Source organism: Chanodichthys erythropterus, chromosome 8 (genome assembly GCF_024489055.1).
Source record: "Chanodichthys erythropterus isolate Z2021 chromosome 8, ASM2448905v1, whole genome shotgun sequence".
In the NCBI taxonomy this organism is placed as follows: Eukaryota; Metazoa; Chordata; class Actinopteri; order Cypriniformes; family Xenocyprididae; genus Chanodichthys; species Chanodichthys erythropterus.
Window position 1 is genome coordinate 23,505,559 of NC_090228.1, and position 19,742 is coordinate 23,525,300.

The window sequence follows — 19,742 nt, forward strand, 5'->3', positions numbered from 1 at the left end:
GTGCTTAAATATACTATTTTTTTTTCACTAGGGTATACATTTCGAATAAAGGGTTTTCAATGATATCCCAAAAGCAGAGATAAAATTCAACTGAAAGACCATCTTTTTCATTGAACAAATAGCTATAACTATCTATTGCTTCCTTAGTTCTTCATCACTAAGGTCTCAAAATTGAATAGAAATAGATTGAGACTGATAGAGACTGATTGCTTAACTGACTCAAAGAAGTTGGAACATTTATCCATTTCAAATAAAGATTCATATAACTGAAAAGATTCCACATATTTTGTTATCAGTTTAGTAGAACACTATTATTTTTAATATAACAACCAGAGAGTGCCAAAAAAATAAAAATAAGCAATAAGCAACTTCAGTAACATATTGGACACATCCTGGGTCGATTAACTATAAATCAATCCTTGACTGCAAAGATCTAGAGGAGTTAGCCTACTCCAAGAATAACACTTTTCATTAAAATTCAATAATCTCCAAATATCCACTATAGAAATGTGGGTACATAGAAGGGTAGTAGTATTTAAATTTTGAAAAATAAATTGTATGTGGAGGGAAACGATCTAAGAAATCACTGCCCATTATCAAAAAGGCACCTTGATATTTCCCCATCAATACTGATATAGAGTGTGTGACCTCTCTAGACATATTTTTAGCTTGGACTGAAGAATTGTGACCATAAAAATTTCCTAAGACAAATACAGAATTATCCAGTTTAGCAACTAACCATCTACCTTCTTTTGAGGTAACCAATTCCTATACATCACCTTTAAACTTATTTAGAAGAATAGCGACACCTGCCGAATGATGACAAAGAATAGAAGATTCTACCCTATTTCAGTTTGACTGCCTAGCCAATATAGTCAATAACTCCTACTCAGTTAATTAGGGCCCGAGCACCGATGGTGTGAGGACCTTATTAGGGCCCAAGCGAATTAAGCGCGCAGGGCCCTCTTGTTCTTCTAAGGATTATTAGGGCCCAAGCGAAAATTCGCGCAGGGCCCTCTTGTTCTTCTAAGGATTATTAGGGCCCAAGCGAAAATTCGCGCAGGGCCCTCTTGTTCTTCTAAGGATTATTATTAGGGCCCAAGCGAATTAAGCGCGCAGGGCCCTCTTGTTCTTCTAAGGATTATTAGGGCCCAAGCGAAAATTCGCGCAGGGCCCTCTTGTTCTTCTAAGGATTATTATTTTTAGGGCCCAAGCGAAAATTCGCGCAGGGCCCTCTTGTTCTTCTAAGGATTATTAGGGCCCAAGCGAAAATTCGCGCAGGGCCCTCTTGTTCTTCTAAGGATTATTAGGGCCCAAGCGAAAATTTGCGCAGGGCCCTCTTGTTCTTCTAAGGATTATTAGGGCCCAAGCGAAAATTCGCGCAGGGCCCTCTTGTACTTCTAAGGATTATTATTATTTTTTTTATTTTATTTTTTATTTTTTTTTTTTTTCCGTCTTCCGGGGCTTTTTGGGGGCCTTAACATGCTCAAAAACTCTTGAAAATTGGCACACACATTGGAATCCGCGGCCATTAGGACGCCGGAGAGGCTGGTACCCGGGCGTGGCAGGGGGGCTCGACAGCGCCCCCTTGAAAAAAGTCTGAAAATTTGGTCCATATATTAAACATGCTTGCACGTATTAGTATGAAACTCGGTACACATATAGACCTCATCGGGCCGAACAACTTTCGCGCTCTAAGTTAATCGCCACGCCAACAGGAAGTCAGCTATTAAGGGTTGTTTGAAAAACGCATGCTCTGGAATTTGATATACTCCTCCTAGACGATTAATCCGATCGCCACCAAACTCGGTCAGCATGAAGTCAAGACACTGATGATTAAAAATTGCCAGGGGATTTTTGATATCTCGAACGGTTTGGCCGTGGCGAGGCAACGAATTTATGGCGAGAAAAAGGAAACAGGAAATGTGTTATAACGTCTTAATACATATATTGATCTTTATGAAACTTCACGAGTGTGTTCGTTATAGGAGTCTGATCACATGGATGTGACTATTGTGAGTCAAAGTTATAGCGCCACCAACTGGCAGCAGGAAGTGTATCACTTTTTGAAATGTTTTGAGATCACCCTCTTATTTTTACCTGATTTGCTTCAAACTTCATCAGTGTAATGTCAATACACAGCAGATGTAGACCTATGACAGGATTTTTGATATTTGAAATATTGTTGCCATGGCAACAGGTCAAACTGTAATAATATTCTTGAGTGTTTTTGAGGCTCTTAACATGCTTCAAATTGCATGAAACTCGACACACACATCAATATTGTCAACCAGTAGACATGGACAAAGCCATAGAAATGGGCGTGGTGGAGGGGCTCAGTAGCGCCACCTTTTGACAAAAGTGGGGGTTAGTTTTTCCTACAGTCACCAAACTCGGTACACATATTATTCTCATCAAGCCGGACAATTTTCTAATTTACATTCATTAGCTCTGACCAACAGGAAGTCAGCTATTTTGGTTTGAATGTTAATTTTTTGAAAAAACAGGCTATGAATTTTATACTACTACTCCTACAGGGTTTATCCAATTTACACCAAGCTTTTTTTAACTTGTTGCTAACACATTGAAGTTGTTTAATTGCAAACGGATTTTGGATATCTCAAACGGTTTGGCCGTGGCGAGGCAACGAATTTATGGCGAGAAAAGGGAAACAGGAAATGTGTTATAACTTCTGCATACATTGATTGATGTTTATGAAACTTCAGGAGTGTGTTGGTTGTAGTAGTCTGATCACATGGATGTAACTATTGTGAGTCAAAGTTATAGCGCCACCAAATGGCAGCAAGAAGTGTATCACTTTTAAAATGCTTTGAGATCACCCTCTTATTTTTACCTGATTTGCTTCAAACTTCATCAGTGTAATGTCAATACACAGCAGATGTAGACCTATGACAGGATTTTTGATATTTGAAATATTGTTGCCATGGCAACAGGTCAAACTGTAATAATATTCTTGAGTGTTTTTGAGGCTCTTAACATGCTTCAAATTGCATGAAACTCGACACACACATCAATATTGTCAACCAGTAGACATGGACAAAGCCATAGAAATGGGCGTGGTGGAGGGGCTCAGTAGCGCCACCTTTTGACAAAAGTGGGGGTTAGTTTTTCCTACAGTCACCAAACTCGGTACACATATTATTCTCATCAAGCCGGACAATTTTCTAATTTACATTCATTAGCTCCGACCAACAGGAAGTCAGCTATTTTGGTTTGAATGTTAATTTTTTGAAAAAACAGGCTATGAATTTTATACTACTACTCCTACAGGGTTTATCCAATTTACACCAAGCTTTTTTTAACTTGTTGCTAACAGATTGAAGTTGTTTAATTGCAAACGGATTTTGGATATCTCAAACGGTTTGGCCGTGGCGAGGCAACGAATTTATGGCAAGAAAAGGGAAACAAAGTGTTATAACTTCTGCATACATTAATTGATTTTGATGAAACTTTGGCTTAGTCTTCGTTGTACAAGGCTGATCACATGGATTTGACTATTGTGATTCAAAGTCATAGCGCCACCAACTGGAAGCAGAAAATGTGTCACTTTCAGCATACATTGAGATCACCCTCTTATTTTTACCTGATTTGCTTCAAAATTCATCAGAATAATGTTAAAACTTGGCACATGTAAACCTTTGAAAATGGGCAGGGAGGAGGGGCTCTATAACGGCACCTTGTAGTGCAGTAAATGTGGAGTGAATTTGACATAGTCCTTTGATGTTTAACCGTTTTAAGTGCCTATTGCCCGCTGTGCACAGTTGCCCTGAAGCCACCGGGGTGGCGGTGCCACCGGGCTTGGGCCCGCCATCGCTGCTCGCAGCTATATTTATTTATTTATTTATTTATTTATTTTTTTTATTTTTTTTTTTTTCCGTCTTCCGGGGATTTTTGGGGGCCTTAACATGCTCAAAAACTCTTGAAAATTGGCACACACATTGGAATCCGCGGCCATTAGGACGCCGGAGAGGCTGGTACCCGGGCGTGGCAGGGGGGCTCGACAGCGCCCCCTTGAAAAAAGTCTGAAAATTTGGTCCATATATTAAACATGCTTGCACGTATTAGTATGAAACTCGGTACACATATAGACCTCATCGGGCCGAACAACTTTCGCGCTCTAAGTTAATCGCCACGCCAACAGGAAGTCAGCTATTAAGGGTTGTTTGAAAAACGCATGCTCTGGAATTTGATATACTCCTCCTAGACGATTAATCCGATCGCCACCAAACTCGGTCAGCATGAAGTCAAGACACTGATGATTAAAAATTGCCAGGGGATTTTTGATATCTCGAACGGTTTGGCCGTGGCGAGGCAATGAATTTATGGCGAGAAAAAGGAAACAGGAAATGTGTTATAACGTCTTAATACATATATTGATCTTTATGAAACTTCACGAGTGTGTTCGTTATAGGAGTCTGATCACATGGATGTGACTATTGTGAGTCAAAGTTATAGCGCCACCAACTGGCAGCAGGAAGTGTATCACTTTTTGAAATGTTTTGAGATCACCCTCTTATTTTTACCTGATTTGCTTCAAACTTCATCAGTGTAATGTCAATACACAGCAGATGTAGACCTATGACAGGATTTTTGATATTTGAAATATTGTTGCCATGGCAACAGGTCAAACTGTAATAATATTCTTGAGTGTTTTTGAGGCTCTTAACATGCTTCAAATTGCATGAAACTCGACACACACATCAATATTGTCAACCAGTAGACATGGACAAAGCCATAGAAATGGGCGTGGTGGAGGGGCTCAGTAGCGCCACCTTTTGACAAAAGTGGGGGTTAGTTTTTCCTACAGTCACCAAACTCGGTACACATATTATTCTCATCAAGCCGGACAATTTTCTAATTTACATTCATTAGCTCCGACCAACAGGAAGTCAGCTATTTTGGTTTGAATGTTAATTTTTTGAAAAAACAGGCTATGAATTTTATACTACTACTCCTACAGGGTTTATCCAATTTACACCAAGCTTTTTTTAACTTGTTGCGAACACATTGAAGTTGTTTAATTGCAAACGGATTTTGGATATCTCAAACGGTTTGGCCGTGGCGAGGCAACGAATTTATGGCGAGAAAAGGGAAACAGGAAATGTGTTATAACTTCTGCATACATTGATTGATGTTTATGAAACTTCAGGAGTGTGTTGGTTGTAGTAGTCTGATCACATGGATGTAACTATTGTGAGTCAAAGTTATAGCGCCACCAAATGGCAGCAAGAAGTGTATCACTTTTAAAATGCTTTGAGATCACCCTCTTATTTTTACCTGATTTGCTTCAAACTTCATCAGTGTAATGTCAATACACAGCAGATGTAGACCTATGACAGGATTTTTGATATTTGAAATATTGTTGCCATGGCAACAGGTCAAACTGTAATAATATTCTTGAGTGTTTTTGAGGCTCTTAACATGCTTCAAATTGCATGAAACTCGACACACACATCAATATTGTCAACCAGTAGACATGGACAAAGCCATAGAAATGGGCGTGGTGGAGGGGCTCAGTAGCGCCACCTTTTGACAAAAGAGGGGGCGTTAGATATTCCTACCGTCACCAAACGCGGTACACATATTAGTCTCATCAAGCCGGACAATTTTCTAATTTACATTCATTAGCTCCGACCAACAGGAAGTCAGCTATTTTGGTTTGAATGTTAATTTTTTGAAAAAACAGGCTATGAATTTTATACTACTACTCCTACAGGGTTTATCCAATTTACACCAAGCTTTTTTTAACTTGTTGCTAACACATTGAAGTTGTTTAATTGCAAACGGATTTTGGATATCTCAAACGGTTTGGCCGTGGCGAGGCAACGAATTTATGGCAAGAAAAGGGAAACAAAGTGTTATAACTTCTGCATACATTAATTGATTTTGATGAAACTTTGGCTTAGTCTTCGTTGTACAAGGCTGATCACATGGATTTGACTATTGTGATTCAAAGTCATAGCGCCACCAACTGGAAGCAGAAAATGTGTCACTTTCAGCATACATTGAGATCACCCTCTTATTTTTACCTGATTTGCTTCAAAATTCATCAGAATAATGTTAAAACTTGGCACATGTAATCCTTTGAAAATGGGCAGGGAGGAGGGGCTCTATAACGGCACCTTGTAGTGCAGTAAATGTGGAGTGAATTTGACATAGTCCTTTGATGTTTAACCGTTTTAAGTGCCTATTGCCCGCTGTGCACAGTTGCCCTGAAGCCACCGGGGTGGCGGTGCCACCGGGCTTGGGCCCGCCATCGCTGCTCGCAGCTATATTTATTATTATTATTATTTATTTATTTTTTTTTTCCGTCTTCCGGGGCTTTTTGGGGGCCTTAACATGCTCAAAAACTCTTGAAAATTGGCACACACATTGGAATCCGCGGCCATTAGGACGCCGGAGAGGCTGGTACCCGGGCGTGGCAGGGGGGCTCGACAGCGCCCCCTTGAAAAAAGTCTGAAAATTTGGTCCATATATTAAACATGCTTGCACGTATTAGTATGAAACTCGGTACACATATAGACCTCATCGGGCCGAACAACTTTCGCGCTCTAAGTTAATCGCCACGCCAACAGGAAGTCAGCTATTAAGGGTTGTTTGAAAAACGCATGCTCTGGAATTTGATATACTCCTCCTAGACGATTAATCCGATCGCCACCAAACTCGGTCAGCATGAAGTCAAGACACTGATGATTAAAAATTGCCAGGGGATTTTTGATATCTCGAACGGTTTGGCCGTGGCGAGGCAACAAATTTATGGCGAGAAAAAGGAAACAGGAAATGTGTTATAACGTCTTAATACATATATTGATCTTTATGAAACTTCACGAGTGTGTTCGTTATAGGAGTCTGATCACATGGATGTGACTATTGTGAGTCAAAGTTATAGCGCCACCAACTGGCAGCAGGAAGTGTATCACTTTTTGAAATGTTTTGAGATCACCCTCTTATTTTTACCTGATTTGCTTCAAACTTCATCAGTGTAATGTCAATACACAGCAGATGTAGACCTATGACAGGATTTTTGATATTTGAAATATTGTTGCCATGGCAACAGGTCAAACTGTAATAATATTCTTGAGTGTTTTTGAGGCTCTTAACATGCTTCAAATTGCATGAAACTCGACACACACATCAATATTGTCAACCAGTAGACATGGACAAAGCCATAGAAATGGGCGTGGTGGAGGGGCTCAGTAGCGCCACCTTTTGACAAAAGTGGGGGTTAGTTTTTCCTACAGTCACCAAACTCGGTACACATATTATTCTCATCAAGCCGGACAATTTTCTAATTTACATTCATTAGCTCCGACCAACAGGAAGTCAGCTATTTTGGTTTGAATGTTAATTTTTTGAAAAAACAGGCTATGAATTTTATACTACTACTCCTACAGGGTTTATCCAATTTACACCAAGCTTTTTTTAACTTGTTGCTAACACATTGAAGTTGTTTAATTGCAAACGGATTTTGGATATCTCAAACGGTTTGGCCGTGGCGAGGCAACGAATTTATGGCGAGAAAAGGGAAACAGGAAATGTGTTATAACTTCTGCATACATTGATTGATGTTTATGAAACTTCAGGAGTGTGTTGGTTGTAGTAGTCTGATCACATGGATGTAACTATTGTGAGTCAAAGTTATAGCGCCACCAAATGGCAGCAAGAAGTGTATCACTTTTAAAATGCTTTGAGATCACCCTCTTATTTTTACCTGATTTGCTTCAAACTTCATCAGTGTAATGTCAATACACAGCAGATGTAGACCTATGACAGGATTTTTGATATTTGAAATATTGTTGCCATGGCAACAGGTCAAACTGTAATAATATTCTTGAGTGTTTTTGAGGCTCTTAACATGCTTCAAATTGCATGAAACTCGACACACACATCAATATTGTCAACCAGTAGACATGGACAAAGCCATAGAAATGGGCGTGGTGGAGGGGCTCAGTAGCGCCACCTTTTGACAAAAGTGGGGGTTAGTTTTTCCTACAGTCACCAAACTCGGTACACATATTATTCTCATCAAGCCGGACAATTTTCTAATTTACATTCATTAGCTCCGACCAACAGGAAGTCAGCTATTTTGGTTTGAATGTTAATTTTTTGAAAAAACAGGCTATGAATTTTATACTACTACTCCTACAGGGTTTATCCAATTTACACCAAGCTTTTTTTTAACTTGTTGCTAACACATTGAAGTTGTTTAATTGCAAACGGATTTTGGATATCTCAAACGGTTTGGCCGTGGCGAGGCAACGAATTTATGGCAAGAAAAGGGAAACAAAGTGTTATAACTTCTGCATACATTAATTGATTTTGATGAAACTTTGGCTTAGTCTTCGTTGTACAAGGCTGATCACATGGATTTGACTATTGTGATTCAAAGTCATAGCGCCACCAACTGGAAGCAGAAAATGTGTCACTTTCAGCATACATTGAGATCACCCTCTTATTTTTACCTGATTTGCTTCAAAATTCATCAGAATAATGTTAAAACTTGGCACATGTAATCCTTTGAAAATGGGCAGGGAGGAGGGGCTCTATAACGGCACCTTGTAGTGCAGTAAATGTGGAGTGAATTTGACATAGTCCTTTGATGTTTAACCGTTTTAAGTGCCTATTGCCCGCTGTGCACAGTTGCCCTGAAGCCACCGGGGTGGCGGTGCCACCGGGCTTGGGCCCGCCATCGCTGCTCGCAGCTATATTTATTATTTTTTTTAATTTTTTTTTTTCGTCTTCCGGGGCTTTTTGGGGGCCTTAACATGCTCAAAAACTCCTGAAAATTTGCACACACATTGGAATCCGCGGCCATTAGGACACCACAGAGACTGGTACCCGGGCGTGGCAGGGGGGCTCGACAGTGCCCCCTTGAAAAAAGTCTGAAAATTTGGTCCATATATTAAACACGCTTGCACGTATTAGTATGAAACTCGGTACACATATAGACCACATCGGGCCGAACAACTTTCGTGCTCTAAGTTAAACGCCACGCCAACAGGAAGTCAGCTATTAAGGGTTGTTTGAAAAACGCATGCTCTGGAATTTGATATACTCCTCCTAGACGATTAATCCGATCGCCACCAAACTCGGTCAGCATGAAGTCAAGACACTGATGATTAAAAATTGCCAGCGGATTTTTGATATCTCGAACGGTTTGGCCGTGGCGAGGCAACGAATTTATGGCGAGAAAAAGGAAACAGGAAATGTGTTATAACGTCTGCATACATATATTGATCTTTATGAAACTTCACGAGTGTGTTGGTTGTAGTAGTCCGATCACATGGATGTGACTATTGTGAGTCAAAGTTATAGCGCCACCAACTGGCAGCAGGAAGTGTATCACTTTTTGAAATGCTTTGAAATCACCCTCTTATTTTTACCTGATTTGCTTCAAACTTCATCAGTGTAATGTCAATACACAGCAGATGTAGACCTATGACAGGATTTTTGATATTTGAAATATTGTTGCCATGGCAACAGGTCAAACTATATTTATTATTTTTTTTAATTTTTTTTTTTTCGTCTTCCGGGGCTTTTTGGGGGCCTTAACATGCTTCAAATTGCATGAAACTCGACACACACATCAATATTGTCAACCAGTAGACATGGACAAAGCCATAGAAATGGGCGTGGTGGAGGGGCTCAGTAGCGCCACCTTTTGACAAAAGTGGCTGGGTTAGTTTTTCCTACAGTCACCAAACTCGGTACACATATTGTTCTCATCAAGCCGGACAATTTTCTAATTTACATTCATTAGCTCCGACCAACAGGAAGTCGGCTATTTTTGTTTGAATGTTAATTTTTTGAAAAAACAGGCTATGAATTTTATACTACTACTCCTACAGGGTTTATCCAATTTACACCAAGCTTTTTTTAACTTGTTGCTAACACATTGAAGTTGTTTAATTGCAAACGGATTTTGGATATCTCAAACGGTTTGGCCGTGGCGAGGCAACGAATTTATGGCGAGAAAAAGGAAACAGGAAATGTGTTATAACGTCTGCATACATTAATTGATCTTTATGAAACTTCAGGAGTGTGTTGGTTGTAGTAGTCTGATCACATGGATGTGACTATTGTGAGTCAAAGTTATAGCGCCACCAACTGGCAGCAGGAAATGTATCACTTTTTGAAATGCTTTGAGATCACCCTCTTATTTTTACCTGATTTGCTTCAAACTTCATCAGTGTAAAGTCAATACACAGCAGATGTAGACCTATGACAGGATTTTTGATATTTGAAATATTGTTGCCATGGCAACAGGTCAAACTGTAATAATATTCTTGAGTGTTTTTGAGGCTCTTAACATGCTTCAAATTGCATGAAACTCGACACACACATCAATATTGTCAACCAGTAGACATGGACAAAGCCATAGAAATGGGCGTGGTGGAGGGGCTCAGTAGCGCCACCTTTTGACAAAAGTGGGGGGGTTAGTTTTTCCTACTGTCACCAAACTCGGTACACATATTATTCTCATCAAGCCGGACAATTTTCTAATTTACATTCATTAGCTCCGACCAACAGGAAGTCGGCTATTTTTGTTTGAATGTTAATTTTTTGAAAAAACATGAATACTATGAACTATGAATTTTATACTACTACTCCTACAGGGTTTATCCAATTTACACCAAGCTTTTTTTAACTTGTTGCTAACACATTGAAGTTGTTTAATTGCAAACGGATTTTGGATATCTCAAACGGTTTGGCCGTGGCGAGGCAACGAATTTATGGCAAGAAAAGGGAAACAAAGTGTTATAACTTTTGCATACATTAACCCTTAAATGCATACCTCGGGTCTTTTGTGACCCGGGGCGTCATTCACTACCCTCCTCCTCGTTCATTTTTTAAAGTTAGACATCAACTTTCTTGGTATTCCTCAATCAATTCATTATAAAGAATATAACAAGAAAAAAATCATAAAATCATAAAAGAATGCCTATTTTTGTATGCATTTTTTGTAAAAATTGTATAGGGTCGCAAACGACCCGAGGTGTGTATGAGTGTACATATATTTTTCTGCACAACAATAATTTAATCTTAGATGACGGAATAAGTGCGATTCACCTTTATTCCACAAGGTGGCAGTGTCTGATACACAATGCTGAAGTGACGACTCATTCAAACAGAAAACGAAATAATAATAACAACAACATGAAATGGCTCAGTGATTTACTGCAGAGTAATTACTGAACGCAATGAAATATGACTGTAACTGTTACTGGATTGATCTGGTGAAGCTGTTAGTGATCGAAATATTGATTTTGAAGATGTTGAAAATGAAATAGTTTTGAGAATACGTTTGAGATCGCGAATGGGCTCGTATTCGTTGACCAGAAACATAAAACTAGCCCATTATTTTCTGAATGTACTGGGAAATGAGCTCTGACGAGGACAGTGATGATGGCATAAAACATCTGCTCAGAATGAGCCCTTTCAAGCTCCAAAAGGTAACAAAATACAATTTATTTTATTCTTCTGTAATTGTTACTCTAATATCAGAGGAGTTTTATATTATCGCGACAGGTAGAGATCCTTCCATGTTAGATATTGATCCAGGTCGATAACGACCCGAATATGTAAGAATGATTGGCGAAACAGTCATGCATTTAAGGGTTAATTGATTTTGATGAAACTTCGGCTTAGTCTTCGTTGTACAAGGCTGATCACATGGATGTGACTATTGTGATTCAAAGTCATAGCACCGCCAACTGGAAGCAGAAAATGTGTCACTTTCAGCATACATTGAGATCACCCTCTTATTTTTACCTGGTTTGCTTCAAAATTCATCAGAATAATGTTAAAACTTGGCACATGTAAACCTTTGAAAATGAGCAGGGAGGAGGGGCTCTATAGCGGCACCTTGTAGTGCAGTAAATGTGGAGTGAATTTGACATAGTCCTTCGATGTTTTACCGTTTTAAATGCCTATTGCCCGCCGTGCACAGTTGCCCTGAAGCCACCGGGGTGGCGGTGCCACCGGGCTTGGGCCCGCCATCGCTGCTCGCAGCTATATTTGGAATTGCTCAGCCAATTATTCTTCTTCTCCAAAATGAATCACATTTTTGAGGGCCTAAACATTCTCAAAAACTCATGAAACTTTGCACACGCATCAGAAGTGGTGTAAATTTACATCTGATATTGGTTTCAGAATTAGGTGTGGCAAAATGGTTCAATAGCGCCACCTACAAAAATTCAATTAAGCGCCCTTCGTGCTACGTTTCACGTACAGTTATGAAATTCGGTAGACAGATGTAACAGCCCAATACCTACAAAAAAGCCCCAGGGTGCAAAGTTTGTAAACCCAACAGGAAGTGAGATATTTAGAATTTTCTCTACAAAATTTTGGCAGTTTTTGCCATTTCCACATGTTTTACTTTAACAAACTCCTCCTAGAGCTTTAATCAGATCAACATCATATTTGGTCAGTCTAATCTAAAGGCCTTTGAGACGTTAAATTGCGAAGATCTAGAGTTTTCGCTGAAGGGCGTGTCCGTGGCGGCCTGGCAAAGTTTGATGTTTCGCCATGAAACAGGAAGTTGTTGTAACTCGGGCATACAATGTCTGATCTGCCCCAAACTTCACATGTTTTATTAGAGTCCTGACCTGAAGACATCTATATGACAATATTCAGTTACAGTCAAAGCGCCACCTGGGGGCATTAGGAAATGACATGTTTTACACTGTGATTAACTCCTCATAGAGATTAAACCAGATCAACATCATATATGGCCGGTCTAATCTTAAGGCCTTTGAGATGTTAAATTGCAAAAATCTTGAGTTTTCGTTGAAGGGCGTGTCCGTGGTGACCGACAAAGTCTGATGTTTTGCCATGTAAGGTGAATCACTTTTTTGAGGGCCGAAACATACTCGAAAACTCGTGAAACTTTGCAGATGCATCAGAAGTGGTGAAAATTTACGTTTGATATGGGTTTCAGAATTAAGTGTGGCAAAATGGCTCGATAGCGCCACCTAAAAAATTTCAACGAAGTGCCCCTGACACGACGTTTCACGTACAGGTATGAAGTTTGGCACACACATCTAACAGCCCAATACCTACAAAAAAGTCTCTTGGAGTGAAATCTGAAAACCAACAGGAAGTGAGATATTTTGAATTTTCTTTGCAAAATTTGTGCAGTTTTTGCCATTTCCACATGTTGTACTTTAACGAACTCCTCCTAGAGCTTTGATCAGATCAACATCTTATTTGGTCAGTCTAATCTAAAGACCTTTGAGATGTTAAATTGCGAAGATCTAGAGTTTTCGCTGAAGGGCGTGTCCGTGGCGGCCTGGCAAAGTTCGATGTTTTGCCATGAAACAGGAAGTTGTTGTAACTCGGGCATACAATGTCTGATCTGCCCCAAACTTCACATGTTTTATTAGAGTCCTGACCTGAAGACATCTATATGACAATATTCAGTTATAGTCATAGTGCCACCTGAGGGCAACAGGAAATGACATGTTTTACACTGTGATTAACTCCTCATAGAGATTTAACCAGATCAACATCAAATGTTGCCAGTCTAATCTTAAGACCTTAGCGATGATAAATATCAAAGATCTTGAGTTTTCGTTGAAGGGCATGTCCATGGCGGACTGACAAAGTCTGATGTTTCGCCATGGAAGAGGAAGCTGTTGTAACTCAGGCATACTATGTCTGATCTGCCCCAAACTTCACATGAGTGATAAAAGTCGTGGCCTAAAGACATCTATATGACAATATTCAGTTAGCTATAGCGCCACCTGCTGGCTGCAGGAAGTGTGGCACTTTTACATGATTTTGCCATAATTCTCCTGTATTTACTCGCTTACATGCATGTTGCCCACTGTTCACTGTTTTCCTGAGGGTGATGGTGATGGTGAGCCTGGGTGCGAGGGCCCTTTCATCGCTGCTTGCAGCTTTAATATTTATCTTGATATTCATCAACAGACAGTTTTTCTTCATCAATAAAAACATCTGCTCCATGAAAGTAAGCTCTCCTCACTTCTTCTCTCGCCACTTTTACCCTTAACCATAGCAACTACCTCTGTTGTCTTTTTTGCAAATGTCAGGTCCTCTGCCAGGCGAACACCTCTCTCTCTTTCCTTGAGTGCAGAATGATCCTGTGCACCTTTCCAGACTTTCTCTCTGTAGGTCCGGAGCGCGAACTGGATGATGACTGGCCTAGGATGGTTACATCATCCTAGAACACCCAATCCTGTGGATTGTGTCCATGTAAAATCGGATGTCATTGACCTCGCCCGGAGTCAGAATTTTTAGAATTTCGAGCACTTTGAAACTGATATTTTCTTCTCCTGTTTCTCTGAGGTTGACCAGTTGCTCAATTTGCGACACCTTGTTCTCATTAGTCTTGACCCTTGCATATAGCAATTTCATCTCCTCAGCCACAAAGTCAGCCGTCTTTGAAAGATTTACTATAGCGACCGAGATCTAGACAATTTGTTGTTCCATCGCTGAAAAGCGATCCATGAGGGCATTGACAGCACAAAGTATATCGGCATTAGAGATTTTGAGGTCTCCTTCCTGACAGAGTTTTTTTTTTTGAAAGAGGACTGCCTGTTGGAGTATTTGGGGATGAATCAAAGTGTCCAGATGATGCATCGAGAAGCAAAAAAAGTAACTTTCTGTCTTTGTTCTTTGGCATTTTGGAAAATGTGCATGTGGTGATGCACACATGCAGTGTGATTTATCAATATACTTCAGAGTCTGATGTTGAGGTTTTTATTAATGAAAAAATGAATGTATTCTACTTTTTAGGCGAGTTCTGACTCCCCACCTTGTAAATACAAGTTACAAATTCGCCCAGAAGATGCAAACTCCTTAAAAAATGCCTCAGAGCTCGAACCAACACAACTATTCAGGTCGCCATCTTGCGCCACCCCCTCAGCATAAGCAAGTCTCTGTCACAAAAATTCAAATGCAGCGTCATTGCTTAATGTTTCGTGTCCACTGGTGTGGAGAGAGAGAGAGGCAGAACGAGCATTTTCAATTCATTCCCATGGAAATGAATTGAAAACGCATGCTCTGCTCCTCTCGCTCCATGCCAGTGGCCATGCAGAGTTAGTCTGACAGCAAAAACATGGCAAGTGAAGAAAAGAAAAGTGGACATGGAAAACAGACGATTCAAATGTCAATGAACTAAAATTTGTTTAATTTTGCCTGACTACTACAACGCAAAGCTAGTGTGATGAACAAAAATGTAAATGGTATGTGAGAAAGTAGTGTTTGATTTTATATTATTAGTTACAGAAAGGCAAACTAAAGGCTATAATACTTTCTCATTTACCGTCAACATTCAGCAAATACAAGTCTATATCATTAAAACAAATCTCTGAATATCTAATTAACATTTAATTTAACAAACCTTGCATATTTAATCAAATCCAGCTGTGAGATCTTCTGATGTGTCTATTTGTAGCCCGCATGAACGCGTGAATTCTGTTTATGACAGTCGGTCCGTGTGAAGTGAATACGGACTGCAGAGTTCAGCTTCACTGGAGACTCGATCGACAAACTTTAAATCCTTGATTTTAAAATATGCTGTGCTATATCCAGTTGCCCACTATGTCCAACACACTGTGTGCTGTATGTAAAAACCTTGTCTTTACTTGTCTTTTACCTAAGCATGTTTATTTTAAAGATTTATTTATTTTTTTAATTTTAATTTCATTTTCATATTTCTAAGGATTTGGTCTCTTTGATATTTCCAAGGAGCGAATGATATGGCAACTTACAAGGAACTGAAGTCTTTGTCTCTCGGACTCAGGGGTGAATTCTGTGGACATAGGAATTATTTCTCCATTTCTGATTATAATGGCTCTGAGGAGTAAAAAACAGAGAGAGAGAGAGAGAGAGAGAGAGAGATGTAAACATAAGGAAATGATCAAATCTATTCATAGATTCATTCATTATATCATGTGTATAAATACAATTAAATATGTCTTACCTGCTATCTCCAGCATTGGCAACATACAGCTTTCCCAGCAGAAAGACAACTACAAGCACAGTGCAGCCACCAGAGATGTTGTATATAGATTTTTCCCTCTCGATTTGGGCATCCTGAAATAAACACAGAGATATGGAGATGAAATTAAGAAAAGCAACTATAAAATAAACTGTTACTTCATTTGTTTGGATAAACCATGTTCAAAATAATTTGTAATCATTGTAAAATATCTAATATATGTACACCTATGGCCACACATCAGCTGAATTCTATACATTTTATGTATCAAAAATAAAAGGCAATAATAAAAAAAATTTACATGTCGTAACAATTATTTAGTGTTATTATATTTATTGTTATTATTTATTGTTATTAACTGACATTATTATCATGAAATTAAAATATTTGGTAACACTTTCTAGGGAACACATATAAACTATTAACTACAGCTTTTCCCTCAATAATCTACTAATTTACTGCTTATTAATAGTTGTTATATGTGATGGTTTCAGAAGAGATGAGACGTATCCGGACTTCAGCAATATAGGTTATTTATTTAACAAGAGACAGGAACAACCAAAACACATCTAAGCAAACACCGACAAAGGAGTGCAAGAGTCCAACTTAAAGAGAGTGCTGATGACAATAGACAGGTGCAGGGAATCCAGGAATGGCAGAAAGCTGATGAGGGAAGTGAGTACAGGTGTGCAAACAAGGAGGATAATAGGAATTGGAGTCCATGACAGAGGGGAACTGTGACAATAGTTAGTTAACAGGTTAATAGGTAGTTGTTATGTTTAGGTATTGGGTAGGATTAAGAATGTAGAATAAGGTCATGCAGAATAAGGTATTAATATGTGTTTTACAAGTACTAATAAATAGCCAATATTCTATTAATATTGAAGTGTTGTCTTTTACCACATTGTTTTTGCTGCTACTAAAAATAAAAAGCCACATGAGATCAGCCTTACAGTGATTTTACCATAGTTATAGGTGTTCTCTAGCAATGGTGTTAAGACAATATCGTAATACCAGTGTAATACCCATGTCATTATACAAATTTGTGTCCTCATAAATCACAAAAACGTGCGTGCACACACACACACACACACACACACACACATACACACACATACACACACACACACACACAAACACACACACACACACACACACACACACACACACACACACACACACACACACACACACACACACACACACACTCTTTATCAAAGAATTTGCTGATTTTCTATCAGAGTTGGTACTGGCTGCGGATAAAGTCCTTGTTGTTGGTGATTTTAATATCCATGTAGATAATAATAAAGACGCATTTGGATTGGCATTTGCAGACATTTTAAACTCTATTGGAGTTAGACAACACGTGTCAGGACCCACTCATTGTCATAATCATACCCTAGATCTAATACTGTCGCATGGAATTGATATTGATGCTGTTGAAATTCTACAGCAGAGCGATGATATATCAGATCATTATTTAGTCTCGTGTATACTACAGTTAGCCAAGGCTACAAAACCACCACCCAGCCATAAATATGGTAGAACCATCACTTCTACCACTAAAGATTGCTTTATAAATAATCTCCCGAGCAGTTTCATCGCCTTAGTATACCTGACAACTTAGAAGAACTCGATGCTGCAACAGAAACTATTGGCTCTCTCTTTTCCAGCACATTAGATGCAGCCGCTCCTTTATGTCTAAAGAAGATTAAGGAAACTAATCCAACGCCGTGGTATGATGAGCACACTCGGGCTCTAAAACGAGCTGTGAGAAAAGCCGAACGTAGTTGGAAGAAAACAAAACTAGAAGTTTTTCGCCTTTCGTGGAACCGTCTACAGTTTCGCTTCAGACAGTGCACTGTGTAGTGTCCCTGAGGTAAAACTAGAATCATTCGCCGCCGTAGGAGAGGAAGAATTATCTAAACTTATCAAATCATCAAAATCAACAACATGTATGTTAGACCCAATGCCAACTAAACTACTGAAAGAAATGCTTCCAGAGGTCGTAGGTCCACTTCTTAATATAATTAATTCATCCTTAACACTAGGATACGTGCCAAAAACTTTTAAGCAGGCTATTATTAAACCTCTTATTAAAAAACCTCAACTAGATCCGAGAGATTTAGTAAATTACAGGCCAATCTCGAATCTACCTTTTCTGTCAAAGATACTAGAAAAGGCAGTTTCAACACAACTGTGCTCCTTTTTAGAAAGAAATGGAATCTGTGAGGATTTCCAGTCAGGATTTAGACCATACCATAGTACTGAGACTGCTCTCGTTAGAGTTACAAACGATCTACTCTTATCATCCGATCGTGGCTGTATTTCTCTATTAGTGTTATTAGATCTAAGTGCTGCTTTTGACACTATCGATCACAACATTCTTCTAAAAAGACTTGAAAACTATATTGGCATTAGTGGAATTGCTTTGGTATGGTTCAAATCTTACTTATCTGACCGTTATCAGTTAATGAAGAGATGTCGTATCGATCACAAGTTCAATATGGAGTACCACAAGGCTCAGTACTAGGACCGTTGCTTTTCACTCTGTACATGCTGCCCTTAGGAGAGATAATTAGGAAGCATGGTGTTAGTTTTCACTGCTACGCTGACGATACTCAGCTCTATATTTCCTCGCGCCCTGATGAAACCTACAAATTCACAAAACAAACAGAATGCATAGCTGACATTAAAAACTGGATGACAAGAAATTTCTTATTATTAAATTCAGAAAAAACTGATCTAAATCTAAAAAACATATCTAAATTACGACACATGCTCTCAATGACAAATGCGGAACAGTTGGTTCATGCATTCATGACCTCAAGACTAGATTACTGTAACGCTCTACTGTGTGGTTGTTCTGCTCGGCTTTTAAACAGACTACAGTTGGTCCAAAATGCGGCAGCTAGAGTTCTTACTAGAACCAGAAAGTATGACCATATTAGCCCAGTTCTGTCAACATTACATTGGCTCCCTATTAAACATTGTATAGATTTTAAAATCTTGTTACTTACTTATAAAGCTCTAAATGGTTTAACTCCCCAGTACCTAAGTGAGCTCTTAATGCATTATAGTCCTTCACGTCTATTGCGATCTCAGAATTCAGGCCAGTTGATAATACCCAGAATATCAAAATCAACTGAAGGTGGCAGATCCTTTTCCTATTTAGCACCTAAACTCTGGAACAATCTTCCTAGCATTGTTCGGGAAGCAGACACACTCTGTCAGTTTAAATCTAGACTAAAAACACATCTCTTTGCTCTTGCATACACATAACACATTATCAATACATTAACATTTTTCAAATCCGTTAAAGGATTGTTACGCTGCAATAATTAGGTCGGCCGGAACCGAGAACATTTCCTATAACACTAGATATACCTGTACATCAGAATAAGAATGGCATCTACGCTAATATCAGTCTCTCTGCTTATCCTAAGGTTGGCTGGGTGCTGGATCCAGGCCGTATCCAGATCAGATGGAGAACCTGTGTCTGGACCTGACTGCAACGTAGCCCAGGAGACAATGGGCCTACAGATCCAGTTCTGGCTGCATCTATAATTCAGATTTTTAATCACCGTATCCGCTTACATATATTTATATATAATTTATTTTTAATCTCAATAATAAAAATGTATAATTCAGATTTTGATCTCCATATCCATTTACATATATTATATATATCTTCCAAGGGTTTTTTTCCCTCCTAGGACTTTTTTCCCAGTGTTAGCACGCTAGGGGTTTTTTT

At 39.1% G+C, this 19,742-nt stretch overlaps 1 protein-coding gene across 1 annotated transcript in view; it reads right to left on the reverse strand.

Moving 5' to 3' along the window:
* Positions 1–19,742, reverse strand: part of LOC137024622 (protein phosphatase 1H-like) — a 178,058-nt gene that overhangs the window by 73,759 nt on the left and 84,557 nt on the right. The window contains exons 4-5 of the mRNA XM_067392374.1: positions 15,971–16,083; positions 15,759–15,843 (exon numbers count right to left, since the gene is read on the reverse strand). Of these exons, the coding sequence (XP_067248475.1) occupies positions 15,759–15,843; positions 15,971–16,083 (198 nt within the window). The remainder of the gene's footprint in view (positions 1–15,758; positions 15,844–15,970; positions 16,084–19,742) is intronic.